Source organism: Lepus europaeus, chromosome 2 (genome assembly GCF_033115175.1).
Source record: "Lepus europaeus isolate LE1 chromosome 2, mLepTim1.pri, whole genome shotgun sequence".
Taxonomy (NCBI): Eukaryota; Metazoa; Chordata; class Mammalia; order Lagomorpha; family Leporidae; genus Lepus; species Lepus europaeus.
In genome coordinates this window covers 166,348,886-166,366,641 of record NC_084828.1, presented here as the reverse complement: position 1 = coordinate 166,366,641, position 17,756 = coordinate 166,348,886, and the positions used below count along the sequence as shown (strand labels likewise).

The 17,756-nt window shown below is 39.4% G+C and overlaps 1 protein-coding gene across 18 annotated transcripts in view; it reads right to left on the bottom strand.

Annotated features, from left to right (window-relative positions):
- RBMS3 (RNA binding motif single stranded interacting protein 3) overlaps positions 1-17,756 on the bottom strand; it is a 1,606,934-nt gene that overhangs the window by 263,655 nt on the left and 1,325,523 nt on the right. For all 18 annotated transcript variants that reach the window (XM_062215492.1, XM_062215511.1, XM_062215613.1 and 15 more), the window contains one exon: positions 12,814-12,971. In XM_062215492.1, the coding sequence (XP_062071476.1) occupies positions 12,814-12,971 (158 nt within the window). The remainder of the gene's footprint in view (positions 1-12,813; positions 12,972-17,756) is intronic.

The following is a 17,756-nucleotide window of genomic DNA, read 5'->3' as shown; positions in this document are numbered from 1 at the left end:
CAAATAAATCTTAAAAAAAAAATCTTGATGCTTCATAACATGCAATTTTCATAGATAAAAATTTAAAACAGAGCATTTTGTTCACAAGTTCCCTCACATCAAAAGATATTGGATAAGAAAGATGAGATGAAACTTGCTTCCTTCCAAATGCTTAGGAACAGATAAGCGCAATTTCCCTAACTCTTTCTACTCTTCTTTCCAATGGAATCTTTGACTGTTAGTCTTCAGATTTCTTCATTTATTGTTTGAAGCCGGAAACTTCCATGTGTAGGAACAAAAGAACTCTATGCTGTTCTCTCTGCCTTCCAACAGGACCTCCTGTGCATTGTCTCTTAGGCAAAATAACCTTCCCCCCTGGCAGAGACATGAATGGGAGAGGAAATGTAAGCCCTTAATTACTACAGATGTTACTTTATGGAATTTTTATTCCAGGAGAGCTACGGAATGAAAAGCTTATGCCCTGGAGCCCCCTCCCTGTTCAATCTCTCTCTGGGCACTCATCTCCATAACAGGCAGTTAAGTCTACAGCCTGCCTTCGAGAGTCCTACAAATCAAATCCCTTCTCATTGTCTTAAAATGATACAGAAGGCAAAAGAAGACGAAAGCTAGGTGGGCATTGTGTGTTTGTGGATTCCACATGGTGCATTCTGGGGAATCTGGGAGAAAGTATAGAGTCAGGTGGCTAACCCGGTCCACCCACCTTAAATTCTTTTTTTTTTTTTTTTTGGTGTGTTTTGAAAGCCAGAGTCTTCCTTCTGGGTTCTGAGTACAATCGTCTTTTCTTAACAGTGTTTTACAGCCGCATCAAGCTGGATGGGGGCTGTTTCTAGGAACACAAAGACGGCAGCCAGTGTGGATTCACTCACTTCGGGTTCATTCAGATTTAACTAAGTGAATGTCTGCTGTGGGCCTTTAGAGACTTCAGAGTCTCCGAAAGAATAATGCAATAAAAGTCTGTTTTCTGTAGCTGCCAGCGCTTAGTGTCAAACCATGTTATGCTGCACCACCCAGCAGTGACAATTTCATTTTACTACACGGGGCACACTTTAACATGGCACAACAGTCCCAGCTAAGATGGCACTGTAGGAGCTGCCACAGGGAATAGACTCCACGTTCCTTATGCATATCATGTGGAAACAGAACAAAGTGAGACCTGGAGAGCAGAGGGAAGGAGGGTGCCTGTGAGAAGCCATCTTAGGAAGAATGTGCCCATTTTCTTCTGAGGTTTCACAATCAACTGCTGTGAATGGCCAGCTTGAGGTATCTGCACTCCTGCACTCTCGTGGGTTGACACTGGCACTAACCTTCTCAGGAGAGGCTGAGAAGACAGCGCAGCGGATCCAGCTGCATTTCCACGTCCCTTTCAGACAGGCACTGACTCACTATTACTGCGTCTGTCCTTCCCCGGTAGTACTGGAACCCCCTTGCATCCCTTAGAACAGCTCGAGTTGCCTGGCCAACCATCCATCTAACAATATATTAATGAGGCTCTTACAAGGCGCTAGTCATTGTACAAAGCTTCAGGGTTTTCTGTGAGTTCTGGTGTTTAAATACAAACACACATTAAAGTCCTTCTTGACATTTACTCTTGTCTCAGTGCTTAGAAATAACTGGCTTTGGTCATCTGAAATGCACAACCAAATTCTACTGTTTCTGTTGCTTCTTCTTCTTCCGCTTCTTCTTTTCTTCTTCAACAACAACAGCTACTAAGAAGAGCTCTTTTCACAGCCAATACCATTTCCACAGGAATATTACATCAGTTGAGCATTTGATCCAATATCACTAAATGGTTCTGGTTTAAATTTAACATGCAGAAGTGCAAATGTACTTTGCCAAACCATCTGCAGCCTACCTATTTCACCTCATAGAGATCTTCCAGTTTACAATCTTAAAGCATTATGAGCCACACATTTAAAACAAATCTGCTCTGTCATTTATTGTGGTTAATTAGAGGTTTCCAGTATTGTGAAATCTTTGTGGTTTTGCAATCACAGGCTCCGGACAAATTATTGGCAACTTAAATGACCCAACAATGCACACCCAGCATCCTCATTTCCGGTAAGATCTACGCAAAGAGTCATCATTAAAAGATTATGAAAAGTACTAACATGTGCAGTCCTCTGACATTTCAAAAACAAATTATGTCATTCAGTTCTTAATCCATTGCAATGGCAGAAATCATAGTGAGTCCGAGGAACAAGGATGAATGAATGAGTTGAGTTTTCTCAGTTTTTGCAATTTGTTTTCGTCCTGCCAAGCGTGTGGCATTTTTAGGACACAAGCATTACGAATGCCAAATAGTGAAGCAGAGAAAAGACCATGCCATCCTTTTGCAGACGCCCAGGCATTTTGTTGGTATACTGCTTAGCATCACAACACATCCTTCTTAGGAAATGGGAGTTGGGACAACATTTGACCAATGAGACCCCATCCCAAAGTTCTAGGGTCACATAATTTCAAGACTGGAAATGGCCTCAGATAGCAACTTCTACATTGCACAGATGAAGAAACTAACATGAGGAGTCTGGTTGGCATTCCTGCAGACTGGAAGAGACCCATATCTCCGGAGTCTCCATTCAGATGCTTTGCTGGGGAGAGATGGCACTGCATTGCTGGTCATATCATCTCATGGTTTCCTGTGCTGTCTGTGGCATCTCATATTCTGCAGGCAGATGGGTCCTGCTAAGTCCACTTCACCTGACCAGTGGTCTCCAACAACAGAGACATACTCTGGTGTGATGTGACAAGATGGGCACTTCACCTCTGTGCTGTTCTTTACAAAAACCCATGCATAATGTGGGTCCTTGCACGAGAAACAGGTCAAGCAAACCTGACATCAAGGCCCTGTGTCTACTGCCTTTGATATATGTGTTTTCAGGCCCCAGATCTCCCCTAGCTTGCAGTGTCTCTGTCTTCTCCTTGATGATGACAAGTTAACTCCATACTGAAGATTAGCTAAGTTAAGGGAATGCTTCAAGGGTCAGACCAGCCCTGCAAGACCCCAGGTCACCAGATTCAGAAATCAGTCATCACCTCTATGGTTGATATCCTACTGCTCGGCCTATTTTGCCTGTTTTGCAAGGCTTCACAGGAACTCCAGGTCGGGATCAAACAGAGAAATAAGCAACTACCCTGATGCCATAGCATTTCCAAAAGAACACATTAGCGTCCTGTCGCTGACAAACCAGAGGGAGACCACAGACCCCGTGGACCAATCAGAGACCCACACAGGAGCTGATCACATATTGCTTAGCTCCAACTATAACCTGAAGACTTCCCACTGGCAATCCCTTAGGGAGTCTGGGAGTTGAGTGATAGCTGTCGGGTTCCTTTCTCGTTGCTCATTTGGTGAGCAGACTCAGGAGTGTTTAGGTTCTGCAACAAACTCTAGGGCAAGGGGTGGGTATCCTGCAAGGGGAACAAAGAGAGCCAAAGAAACGGTCACAGGCCAGGGTGGCTGGTGAGGTGAGAAAACTAAATATATCGTGCTATCCTGCATTGGATCTTGAGAGAGAAAGTAAACACTCATGGAAAAATTGGAACAATTCAAATAAAGTCTGGAGTTTAGTTACCAGTAATATACCAATGTCAGTTTTCTTAATTTTGCCAAATGTGCTTTGGTGATGTAAAGCATTAAAAATGGGGGGGTAGGGGGTAGGGAGTGAACTGGTTTTGTGATATCCCGGAACTATGTATTATCTTCATAACTTTCCCATAAGTGTTAACTTACTCCAAAATAAAAGTTTATTTTAAACAAATCACTGTACATTTAAACTATTAGGAAACTTTTTTTTTTTTTAATACTTGTGTTTGGGGCCAGTCCAGGAGAGTCTGACGTAAATGTTTTGGCTTGAGGCTCAGCTCAAAGTTTACCTAGTTACCCAGGTGATTCCAGGGTGCAACCAGGGTGAAAGATACCATTATAAAATTCTGCATCAAGTATCTCACAATGGAAGCTGTGGAGCAAATTCAACAAGAATATGGAGTGTAGACCACACAGAGTTTTTCGGAGAATTTGAGATGGTTGTGATTGTTTAAAAATTGGGAGATTTTTCATATCAAAATTAACTTTCTGAGTCCTCTTGAAAAATGGAATAGACTGGCCCATTGTTTTCTGCATGGAAACTGCGGCATAATAAAAACATACCAATTTTTTTGTGTCAGGTTCCTAGCTCAAAGATTTTAAAATTCTTGGAATTTCTTAAATGATAAGAGTATGTTTTGCCACTAACAACAGTTGGGTCTATGCTAATGAGGTCACTCTGGGTAAGGCTCCCAGTTAGAGTCAGCTACTCAGTAGAGTTGATCACCAGAAAGACCAAGAAGTGAATAGTGGGCTGGAACTTCCAGCTGCACCCTCCTGCCTCTGATGACTGGAGAGGGTCCAGATATAATGTTCCACCAAGAATGCCCGGTGATTTAATCAATCATGACTACGCACTGAATTCCTGAGCTTCCACGTTGGTGGACACATTTGTGTGAGGGAAAATGATGAGCCCAGAGAGGGCAACGAAGCTCCACATCCCCTTCTCATACCTTTTCCTATGCATCTCTATCTAGTTGTTCCTGAGCTATAGCCTTTACATCAATTAGTTAACATATGTAAAGTGTTTACATGAGTCCTTAAGGTATATTATTGAACCTGGGAAAGGGGGAGGTACATTTCTGAGAATTCCCAAACTTGTAGCTGGCCAGGAAGAAGCGTGTTTAGCCTGGGCACCCTGTTGGCCACTGCCGTGGGACTAAGCCTTTATATCTGTGCTGTGTGATTGACTCCAGGTAGTTAGTGACAGCATTAAATTGAGCTGTGGGACTCCTCGTTGTGGTCAGAAAGGACTGGAAAATCAGTATGCAAAAACAACACGGATGTGACATCATTAGTCACACATTTGGTGTCAGAGTGGTTTCAGGAAAAAAATAGCAACCATGCACTGGAATCGAAAAGCAGTTGCTTTCTTCAAACGAAGCCAGTTCACCATGAGCCCTACCACTTGGATCAATTGGCAATCCTAAGGCAAGCTAGTCAGTGATGTTTATCACTGCATTTGAACTGTTTGTTTCTAATATTGTCATCAAGGGGGAAAATGTTAATTCAGTCATGTGTGCTGGTGTTTTTGCTTGACCCTCCCTTATATGAGGGTACTCCAAGTGAAATTTAAAAGCTAAGCTTATTTTGGGACCAACAAGTTGAAATGCATACATAGTTTTTTCATAGTATGTATTTCCATGATTTTTTGAAGCATATGTCTTCTGCTCTAGGCACTCTTACAGAGTGCGTCCTTTTTGGTCTTTTATCTGCTGTCTTCCCATTAGATTCTGCCCATGAGGAGGTGAAAGGAGAGCAAAAGGCAGGAGCGGAGAGAAGCAGGAGTCACTGTGTCCCCTCCCTGCTTGAGCAGTGCACCTGTCTGGCAGGGCTGCATCTTTTCTTATCCCTGGCTCTTCCACGCAGCCCCTGCTCCAAGGCGCTGGGGCCCTCTGGTGGCTCTTGAACACTCTCCCTCCTGCCCTTCCAGCCCTCAATGGGCTTCTCTCTTGCTGCTGTCTGGTTACCTCCACAACCCGTTGTTAGTTCCCTGAACTGCCCACATTTCTCTCAACACTGCTTCAATCTAATGTTTTTAGTTGCATCAGTTGGTGTAAAATTCTGCTTCCAGCCAACACCATGATGGTTACATCATAAAACCATGAACAATAGAGGGATAAAAAAATCATCCTAGAGGCTATGTGTTTCAAGAGAATGTAAGAAAAAAATCTGTCTTACACTGAATCTGAGAACCATGTCGATCAGTTCGATAAGCTGACTACCCCAGTGGGGAACCTTGCCTACATGCATTGTAATACAACTATCTTAGCAAGCTGATGTTTCCAAAAGTTTCAGTAAACAAATGGAATAAAATGAAACATCAAAAATTAAACTGATATAAAGAGACAAATCAGTGAGTGGAGGTCTAAGTACTTGTCTGAAAAGGTTCTGCCATTAAATACCTCCATATTGCATTACTTTTAAGAGTAATTATTTCTAAGAGACTTTCATTTTAAAGTGTTTAAAAATATTTTATTGGAAGTACTTATGTTTAAGAGATTGTTATTTTAAGAGAATTATAATCAATCTCTTTGAGCTGCAGCTGTATTTCATTCAGATATTATTGTCTATTTTATCTCTTTCACTTGCTCTGTGGGCTATCAACTTTATTTCCTCTCTGTTATCCAATTGTGCCAAACTTAATGATATCTTGGATTTTCTACTCCCATTCTCTATGACAAGATTTTTTTCATCCCTCTCTTCCTGTGAGTGGTTCCTTCTTACCGTTTGAATTTCAGTTTAAATATTTCTTATTCAGTCAGCTTCCCCACCCCAACCTCCCACTGCTAATCTCCCCATACCTTCTATCACACCCTAATGTGTTTTTTTCACTTTGTAATATTTTAATTATTTGATAAAATTATTTGATATTTGTTTATCTGTTCACTACATAATTATTGTCACCCCCCTCAAATCCAGGCAGGAGAGTGTTGCTTCATAAAACCAAATATTTTCTTTTGTGCATATCTCTGAATTTATTCATCTAGAACAATTCAGGAACACCCATGATATATGTATGGAAGAATGGAATCTTATGTGTCTATAAAAGGAACTCAGAGTGTTTACATAACTAATCCAAGATCACAGGTAGGAAGAGCGAAACCAAGAGGCCAGCTCATCTATTTCTGAGCCGCGTAGAGCTGGCTGTGCTCAGAACCAGAGATGTAGAGGGTAGATGGGCTGGCCCAACTCAGAGAGTTGAAAGTGTGGGAAAGAGAGAAAGGGAATCATATCTGGAGTCCAAAAGATATTTCAAAGTCTTTCTTCTCTGTTGGCCAAAAGCAGAACTGGCCTTAGATCCCACAGCCATTTTGATACCTCAGGTTCCCGTCACACTTTCTGCCTAGACAGGTACAGGAAAATGGATCATACAGGGCCTAAGCATATGGGACAGTCAATATTTCCAATCTGGCGATAACAGAGTTCTCTAAATTCAGAGCCACATGGGTCAGAACACCCTTCTCATTCCACAAAGGGCAGTCTTTGGAATATAGTCACTTTCATTTTTTAATAATAAAGCAATACAGTGCATGTGTTTTCCCCTTCTCCAGATTTTTATAAAAATGTGTATAAAACAAGGCTTGATTCCAGGAAATTTCAGACTGAGAAATGATTTGATATATTTCACTGTTTTGTTGATTTCAGTTTTCAAGCCCAAGACTGAATATATGGAAAAGCAAGTTGAATGTTCTGCCTTCTTCAGCCATGATCATCACTTTCATCAGAATGGGGAAGAAAGCCAATGAGAGAAACAGATGGATGTAAAAGAAGAGACACACAAAACAGAACTAAGTTGAAGGAGCTGGAGGGAGCCCAGCAGTACCTTCTCCACTGTCTCCAGCAGACCACATCAGTGGGCAATTGCTCGAGGAACTGAAATTACCAAAAGGAACTGTCTTCAGTCTCAGCAAACACAACCGTGACCTGCCTATGTGCAAACGCATGTGCAGTTTGGAGAAGACTAAATTACATCTCAGAGGTTTTCTTTGGTCACATTTGATTTCCCAGTTCTAAGTGTTTGTCATAGTAAAGGAGTGGCATAGGAATCACTAAAACTGCAAGGGAGGTTTGTTGACATGAACATGGCAAGGTAGTAATAATCAAAAAATATTCCAAACAATAGAAACAAAATTTAACCGATCTGATGGTCAATTGAGAAGATCATTAATTTGCACACAAAGGAAACATTGGCATTTGCTTAATTAGTTTCAAAATTCTCCCTATTTTCAATGTATTTATTCTGAATCAAGTTTCTCATTACCCTCATGTTTCAGGAAGTAGAAGAAGATCAGGAGCAAGAAGAAATAGCAGGCAATAGAAAGCAAATTTATAAAAATTTAATGATAGTCAAGTTATTCGCAGAAACTACAAAAGGGATACTTCTAACTTGCTTTGTGTGCTAATTATGAGTGATCAGGCTAGTATTTGTCTGCTTATTACCATCATTATTTTTTTTTCTAAAGAGTCAAAGAAAAGAAGAATTGTATTGATTTTTGTAAAAACTCACTCTTCCAGGAAAGAGAGGTGGAACCCAAGGCTGACCATATGGGAAAAGTCATTCAAACAAGGTTCCATGAGAACAGAATTAAGAGTGCTGAAGAGGGGTGAAAACACTACAAAATACAAAGGTCCCTGTGTTCAGGGCTCTCTCACGCTCTTTGGCTCACCAGGGGACAGTAAATGTACTTCTTAAGACGTTGTACGTTCCCAGATGTTGAAACTGGATTAATTATGAATGCTCACCCCCCATCCTTTCTCCAAGCAGGGTTATTCTTTACTGGCCTCTCATAGCACTCTGTCAACGTGATGTTTGCAGGACAAACGGTCTCAGGTTTCTGGGAATGGGAAATGGATCCCATGAACACGAAGTCCTGCCCCTCCAGACTCTGACTGATTTATGCCCTGATCCTCGCCCTCATAGGCAAGGCAGCCTGTTGGCACCCGTTAACTCTGCAGGAGCAGTTATTCCCACCGTAAACTTCTGGTTTTTAGAGGTTTATGACGTGGCTATAAAATGCTGCCTGGAGGGTGGTGGGTCTTACCAAATTGTTTTAAGATACAAGAGAGGAAAAAAAACATACAAAATGAAATACATGTAATTTCAGACACTATCTAGGGCTTCTGGGACTTTGAAAACCTGGTAATATTGTGGTCTCTGTGCCCTACTGGCATTCATTTTAATGCTTTGAAGTTCAGTGTTTTAACTCTTTCTACTTTGAAAAGATGGTTACCAAAGAAGATTAATGGATAGCTTGCAAGGAAAATAATGCAGGCTTTTCTTTCTAGTCAAAAGATGTTTAAGATCTCTTGTAGGTGAACTTAAAGACTGGATCTGGTCATTGGAAGTAGTCAACAGTAATATTCAAAATGAATCCTGCTGAAGGAATTATTCAGGTTTTGTGAATTGAGATAGTCATAAATTTATGCAATAAGGACAATGACTTAGACACAGTTCTAGGTGGGATATTCTCCAAACTGAATAAAAAATAAGGCCTAGGGCACCGTGAACTTTGAGAAGATCAAACAATTGTAAAGCAATGTGAGTAGGGCAGATGCTACTCTAGCTTTCCCTAGTCTCTCAGGACTTTCTATCTCAGAATTAGCTTATAACTATGAAATATCATCTCCTTGTTTACTGCTATAGTCAAAAGCAAACACAAAGTACGCCCAAATTTTGAGCTGGTCAGTTCTATGGCAGACAGCATCATAGATGCCGAACAGATACGAAGATTAAGGGACAGTCTCTACCCAGGGGGAAACAGAAAAGGAGATACACCTGTGATTAGTACATTTTGAGGAAGTGATACAATTGGATAGAGGAATCAACAGAAATCAACTCCATCTGGAAAGATCACAGATGACTGTTGCACAGTGGTCAAATGTTAGCATCCCCTAGGGACTTGTTAGACATGCAAACCACTGGGTCCTACTCCAGATACGCTGAAGGAGACCCCTCAGAATGGGGTCAGCAGTCTAAGTTGTGACGGACCTTGGCATGACCCTGGGAACTAGTTGTAAAGCCCTAAGGCAGAAAACAGAGTTGGCATCTGAAACGGTGCTTGTTAGAAGATGAGTGCAGATTACAGACTGATGGCCACCCCATCACCAAAACCACTGATTCGCTGGGTCAGGGGTGGAAAAGCCTGCATTTCTAACATGTTCTCAGGTAATGTTGAAGCTGGTGATCTGGTAACCACACTTTGAAACCCATCAGCCAAAGACATCTGCATACTACCCAGTAACTTCTCTGACTTGCTATGTACTATCCTCGGGAGAATTGAGAAAACAGTGATTGAAATTATTGTGTATGCTCTGTGCTTCAAAGTTGGAGTTCCAGATGACAAAGGCTGAGTAGTAAAAGAGAGGAGGTGACATTTAAATAGGAGGAACCCTTTTGAGAGGGTTACATTGTAAATAATCAAGTTAATTCAGGCGGTGGCCATAACTGTTTGGGAAGATGAAAGCAAATGTTAACGTGTGAGGAATTAGGAGTTTAGGAAGGCCTCCTTACATATGGTATAGTTAAAATCATTTTCTTACCCCATCAAAGTGGGTTCATTCTGCTCCTCGGAATTGAAAATAAAAATGAATATTCATTCAGTGTCAATTTTCTGGATTCTTATAGAAGAGAGGCAGACTTAAATTTTCTTTATTTCTTAAGCATAAGAAATCATTGATTTGACTTGAAACTTTGTTTTCCTTTCAAATTCATTTGTCACTTCTAAAATTGAAAAATACATGATTTGGAGTACAGAGATCTTTCTGTATTGGGACATGACAGAATTCAAACAAGCCTCAAATTTCTCAAAGATTATTGCATTTAGCTATTTAGAAACTTCAAAGAACAGTAATCATGGAGTCTTGCAACCACCCACCCACCCATCCATGTAACAATGAAGAAAGAAACTTTATTTAAGGAAATATGCAATCTAGTGGGTAAATACAGGAGTGAAATAAACTCATTGCAATTGTGTAAATTTTGTTTGAAAACAAACACATGAAACTGTTGTTAGTTATAACAAGAGCATCCAACTTTTTCTGAAGGCCAGGGTTGGAGGTCAACGAAACATTCTTTGAAGAAAAGACACGGAAGCAAAGAGTGGAGCAGTGTGTGGGCGAGATCCGCGGGAGGAGTCCTGGAGAGAGTGAGCGGCCCAGAATGGCAGCTTGCTGCTTGCACAAGACACGGGAAGAGACAAGGACACCACGGACGTGCTGGGAAGGCTGGGAAGTGAAATCCCTCAGGCCACAGGGAAGAAATGTGAGTGGGACCCTGAAATCATCAGGTCAGAGTTTTGGGGGCTCACTGTGGCGTCTACACGTAAAATACACTGGAGGAGGGAGAGGCTGCACTCTGAATAGGGATAAAATGTCCATCGTGTAGTGAGGGCAGAGCGTGTGAGGGTGTAGAGAGAAGATGGCTAAGGAGAGAGGCTTCCTAGAAAACAACCCCCGAGACACCTGATCACTGACTTCCAGTTTCCAGAATGATGAGAAAATACATGTTTGGCATTTAAGCCCCCCAGTCTGTGGCATTTGTTATGGTAGTCCTTAAAAACTAATATACATTGTATCAAAAATTCTTTTTTTTAAATCTCATAGATCTTAAAAAAAAGTGTCTTCTTAATGAATTTGAAATGTTATGGCTTTTTAAAAGTTTTTATAATTTTTGATTTATATAAAGGGAACAAATTTCATGTATTTCATAAATACAGTTTTAAAAGCATGATACTCCCCACCCTACCCTCCCTATCTCCTTCCCACTTTCCCTCCTCCTCCTCTTATTTTTTCTTTCAAGCTTTACAGTCGCATACTTTTGATTTACTTTACATTCAGAAGCTTAACCCTACACTAAATAAAGAATCAACAAATAGTATATAGAAAAATTACTGTTCCTCAAGAATATAGACAAGGAGTATAAACACCAATGAAATCTCAAAATGTCAATTTTGCTGAAACAAATTTTATTTTCTTTTGTATGCTACATATTAGTTATCAGAAATGTATGTATTTCTCATCAGGAGTACAGACATAAATTCATCAGAGACAGAGTGTGATGGACAGAGACTGGGGAGAATCAAAGGGAGGTGCATGTTGTACAAGGTAAAACATGATCATACTAGTAGACTCTCCCACATGCCCAGACCTCTGATAGCAGGCTAGATCAAACCAAAAATGACCATGGGCAATTTTCAGAGACACAGGTGGTGTCTTCAATTTTGTCATGGCCATGAAAATCAACACTCGTCACTTTTCTGAAAGTTTCAACCTGCTTCATGAAAATAGCGAGATTTAATACATTCTGCTTTTTTCTAATACTGAAGTATATACCTTTCATATGTCTATACTGATCCACTATGTGCAGAATATTATGAGGATAGAAAAGAATTTTAAGATCTAGTTCATGACCTCAAATAATCCAAATTAGAGATCAACTACTATTGACAATCATATTGGGTATCGTTCAAACTGAATCAGCAGAACTTGGTTTGAAATGGTTTCCTAAGCCATAGCAGAGTTCAACCTCGGTGAATATACCTGTCTGCAACCCAGCCAACTGCCAGATGACACCTACAAGCCATTCACCCATCCCTGTCAAGTCAGCTCGAGACACACTTACACTCACCAAGCCATGGACAAGGGGATTTTACTGTTCCTCTTTGTCATGAACAGTTTTCTTTTGCTTTCTGGTTTCTGTAGCTTTGTTTGCCATGAAAGCACAGCAAGTATAACCATTTCAACTCCATTCCTGGCTGAGACTCTCCTTTGTAAACATTCCATTAAAGTTCAACTGAAAACTACTCTTCCTTTTCTGACAATGGAAGAAATAAATTAGTCCTTTTTCTGTTTTGCCTAAAATATCAAAAACACACAGCCAGTGTCTTTCAAATGCAAATGGCTCCTTGACCTCATCTTATATTTCTGGGATCCTTGGAATTTCCTAACACTCTAAATCATTCCTCTCTCTTCTTTACTGATAAAACTTATCACCTCTGTAATTTGAAAATCAATGCAAAAACATTTGGATGCATTGCTCACTATAGGGGTTCTTCTGCATTGAGATATTTGGCATTTATGATTCCTGGCAGGAATTGGCAACATCTGATCTTATGGATAGATGGGCACAGAGTGCACTGGTACATAGATAAATACATAGGATATAAGGGCACATAGAATTAAAAGAGAACAACAAGGAAAGATATGTTACATAGAAAGCAGAGTTTTACCTGGCAAAACCAACACCTCGGCTGACTCCATTGGCATCCCTTAGTATTCTTGTAGAGATGACGTGTCCAAAGGGTTTCAGCATATTCTCCAGTTCCTGCTCATCCATAGAAATGGGGAGATTTGAGATGTATAGGTTTGTTGGATCTTGCTCTTGTTGCTAAGAGAAGGGAAGAAACAAATGCACGAAGTTCTAAATATTGAGAAATATTGCAGAAATGGAGTAACTTCCACTAGGACTAAAATCTGCATTCCAATCGCCAACACTCTTGAACGTACTTTCACTGCTTCCTCCTACAAGATGCCTGTCGTAGGCGTGATGCTCCTCAGAGAAACAATGTCATCCATGGAAGCCAAGCTCTCTGACTAGCTCTCCTTTGGAAAGACTGATAAACGTTCATTGCAATCCAACCAAGGTATACGTGGATATTGCAGTCGCCCCCTGGGATTCATCCCAAGGCCCTCAGTGGATGTGTGAAACCAAGGATAGTACCAAACTCTATAATCTAGACCATGTCTATCTTTACTAAGTATTTATCATGCACTGGTCTTAACTCTTGCAGCTTGAGTGTGACTGCAAATGCAGCCTAAAATCCTTCTTATTCATAATTTCACAAAAAGATCTGTACTTATGGTAGATCCTAGCAACCTCAGCATTTGATTTTTTTTTCTTTCCTTATATGTTAGAGAATTTTACCTTTTCACTTAAAAGAAGCATTTCACGGCTTCCTTTAGCATATCTGAATTGCTGGCACCATTACTCTTGGGCTTTGGGGACATTCTGAAGTCAAATAAGGGTTATTTGTACACAAGCACTACAATACCACAATAGTCTATCTGATATAACCCAGACAGCTACTAAGTGACTAATGGATGAGTGGAATGTGCAGCATGGATACGATGGACAAAGGGATGATTTTCATCCCATGACAGAGATGGACAGCATAAAATTGTATATACTATACAGATTAGTGTACAACTTAAAATTTATGAATTATTTATTTCTGGAATATTCTATTTAAAATTTTGGGACCCTGGCTGACTGAATGGAACTTTGAATAAAGGGTGAGGGACGACTATGTCATATTCTACTACCAGTAACTATGACTTCCACTATTACCACTCCAACCAGCATACCTCCTGTAATTGGTGCTAATTTTTCATTCAACAGTTCCAGTAAATATAATCATTTTGCTGATGAAGCTACATAGTAAGTGTCAAAGCTACACCTCAAAACTGGGCCTGTCACCACGGCCCACGTGCTACACCACTCTTTACTGCCTTCCACTAGTCCAGTGGTTTTCACAGTGTGGTTCTAGAACTGCAGTAAGAGCCCCAGATCACCTGGTAAGTTTTTAGAAGCACAAATTCTCAGTTCCACACTAGAACCAGTGATCCAGAAACTCTGAGAGCAGAGGAAGCAACCTGTGCTTTGACGAGTCTTCTAGGTGATTCTTGTAACCACTCAGGTTGGAGAATCATTATCCTAGACAACCTGAATATTTTTATAGGAATAAGATTATGATGTCTATCACTTTCTAATTCAGCAGCAATAATGCTTAAATATGCTTTGCTTAATAGGATGGAAACCCAGCCATGACTGTTTGTATTTTTTGTGTATGAATATTCTCTGTTTCATAGAACAAATTAGTAAGTTGGAACTTAGTTACAGTATTAGGCACTCCAAAATGTTTGTGCAAAACAAAATTGAAAGGTATTACTCTGATGCAAATGGTTTTTGAAACCCATGAATAGTTCTTTCATAATGTATATTTTCCACAAAGTTTTTGAAGACAATCCTATACATGGAAATCTGCTCTCATTTTCCACAAACTTTTTGAAGTACCCATATATGTCTCAAAAACAGAGCCATGAACTTGATATGATTAATCACAAATATACAAATATATCAGAAATTTAATTGGACTGTTCTATTTTAACCAGAATAACAACCTTAACTTCCAGGATATGCAAGAGATTACATTAGAAATTGAAATTTTGCAGTCTATAGGAAATAAATCATGTAGCAATAAAATAATTTTTAAGATGAGATGAGACATTATGAGAAAATTTTTGTGGTTTTAAACTCAAAGAAATGTATGATAAATAAAATTCCAAATATTATTTCAAGTCAAAAAATAAGCTGGTATGAAATTAAATTCCTTTATTTTTAATAGCTCTAAATACACAGATAGGTCATAATATTTTTATTAAGCCTTGAGATGAATAAGATCTATTATTAGGTTCATTTAATAAACATAATTTACTTTTCAAGCATTTTGCTACTGTAGAAAATAGCAAAGCTAAACATATAATTAGCCTGAAAAAGATAACTACAATTTTAATATTTAAGAATAGTGTATATATAGTAACTGTACAAATGAAGTCAGCTTCTCTCTCTCTCTCACACACACACATACACACACACACACTCACCCACCACCACTAACACCACCAATAAGTGGTAGGACCCTAATAGGAAAACTGATAATATTATTCTTCTCTAAATAGTTGTGATCTTGTTCCCTAGTCCTCACCCTAAAGTGGTTAGAGGAAAAGTCAAGAATTTTGTCTATAGCAATAAATTCCATGTATATATAGCTTTGAATGTTTATAGAATTTTAATATCACCATTTTCTTTTAATCTTCACATCATCGGTCCAAGGATAGTTTGGTGAATAGCATTATAGCTATTGGATAATGAGGAAAAGGAAGCCAGAAAGCAGCAGCACGCTGAAAGGACAATCCCATTATTGGAGACAAAGTTAGATTGAGTGCCCCACTTTCCTTCCAGCTCGGTCTATTTCCACCAGCCCAGTTTCCCCAGCTTGAATCATTTATTTGTCAAATATTAGAAGATGCTTACTAGCCGTGTACTATTATTTATTTAAAAGTTTTCTCTAAACCAACATACTTTGGTGGGGGTTAAATAAACTTAATAAACTATATGGCTACTATAACAAAAAGCCAGTATCATTTCCCCTTAATAGAAGTTTACTGTAAGAACAGCAAACAAATTGAAGCTATTAATTTGTAGCTACATACTCTTTGTTTGCAGGCAGCTTTGACACTGCTGGTTGACTCTTTCTTTGTCACCAAAGAGATTTGTACTTAAGGGAGATGTGAGAAGCACATTAGCTTCAAGCTGACACACACACACACACACACATTCCTAGTGGGAAGAATCAAAATTGAAAGAGAATTGAGAAAGGAATGACTTTTTTATGACATGATGCCTCGGTCCTATGTGCCTAGATCTACCCAAATTCCATGAGAAACATGTGCTGCACAATTTGGAAGTCTCTACAAGAACCCAGAGCTGACCAAGGAGTTGGACACAGCACAAGACCATCCCTTGAATACGTTAGAATTTCCTCAATGTTCTTTGGCTCTATGCTCTTATCAGACTACATAATCGCAAGCAGCTTACTGCACTGTTCCAGAGTGCTGTACAGAGATTGTCTGTTTCTTTAGGTCGCAGTATACCAGTGTATTCTAATTCAAATTCGTTTCCAAATCCCCTATGCGTTGAGTGCACTGCAGCTTCTCAAAACGGTGTACAATAAACATGCAGAGCTTAGTGCATAAAAGATTGCCCAGTGAGTTATCTTCCGAATCCAAATTCAGATAAGGCCAACTCTGTAATTTGTATTCACAGAGACAGTACAGCATTGGGTGGTGCTTTTCTTTAATTTGGATTCTTGCAAAGAACACAGCACAAGGCAGTGCTATTTTTAAAGTAATTCATTCCTTGGAAGTACAATATTAGTCTTGACTATATTTATTGACAGTAGAACTTAAGTTCTGCCTACAGTGAACTTTAAAACAGTATATACATTTATATTTTTGCTTCCAAATTTATTTACGTATCAAATTATTTAAATGGATGATAATTTTCAAAAAGTCAACTGGCATTACAAACAAATGAGAACTTTTAAGTTTCCAGGAGTTTCTTATGTGATAAATACAATCTAAAAGAACACTTTAAAAATCTTTTTTTTTTTAACCTAAATTTTCATGGACACATAACTTCATTCTGGACCTAAGGGGTTATCTTATACAATCTTATCATCTAACAGATGAAGAAAAATAGAAGCTAGGAGAATGGTTATGACTTGCCCAAGGCTATTCAACTCATTAGTAATAGTCTGGAAATAGAGTTTATGTCCTACCGATGTTCTTACCAATCCATGACCCTGGCTTTATGACAGCTAAAATGCAATGATTAGTGAACAGCAGGTTTGGGTCAAAGCAGTATGAGAGGCCTTAAAAAGTTCATAAGAAAATGGAATTAAAAGAAAATATGCATTTTGTATCAACCTTTTAAAGATCCTTTGTGTCAGTACAGACAAAAATAAATACCCACCAATTTGTGTTTTTATTCTTTTTTGTCTATTCCTGAATTACTTTCAGTCACAGAAGCAAGGTTTTGAGAAAAGAATTCCTAGTCTTAGCTAGCGTTCTACATACAGTCACAGAATGAGCGCTGTGCAGTGTATACTAGCTTATAAAAATATGTGAGTACAAATCATACATCTTCATGGGTACTTCAAAAAGTTCCTGGAAAATGGACTTAAAGACAAGCTGCTTTTGGTGCAAAAATTTGAAATCCATGGACTTTTTTCATTATAAGTATTTTCCATGAACTTTTAAAGGATATTTTGTATACTTTTACATTTTTCTTTTTTTAAGATTTATTTATTTATTTGAAAGAGAGAGGCGAGGCAGAGAGAGAGAAGGTCTTCCATCCGATGGTTCACTCCGCAAATTCTGCAATGGCCAAGCTGAACCGATCCTAAGCCTGGAGCTAGGAGCTTCCTCTGGGTCTCCCACATGGGGGCAGCGGCCCAAGGACTTGGGTCTTCTTCCACTGCTTTCCCAAGCCATAGCAAAGAGCTGGATCATAAGAGGAGCAGCCAGGTCTCCTGGCCATATGGGATGCCAG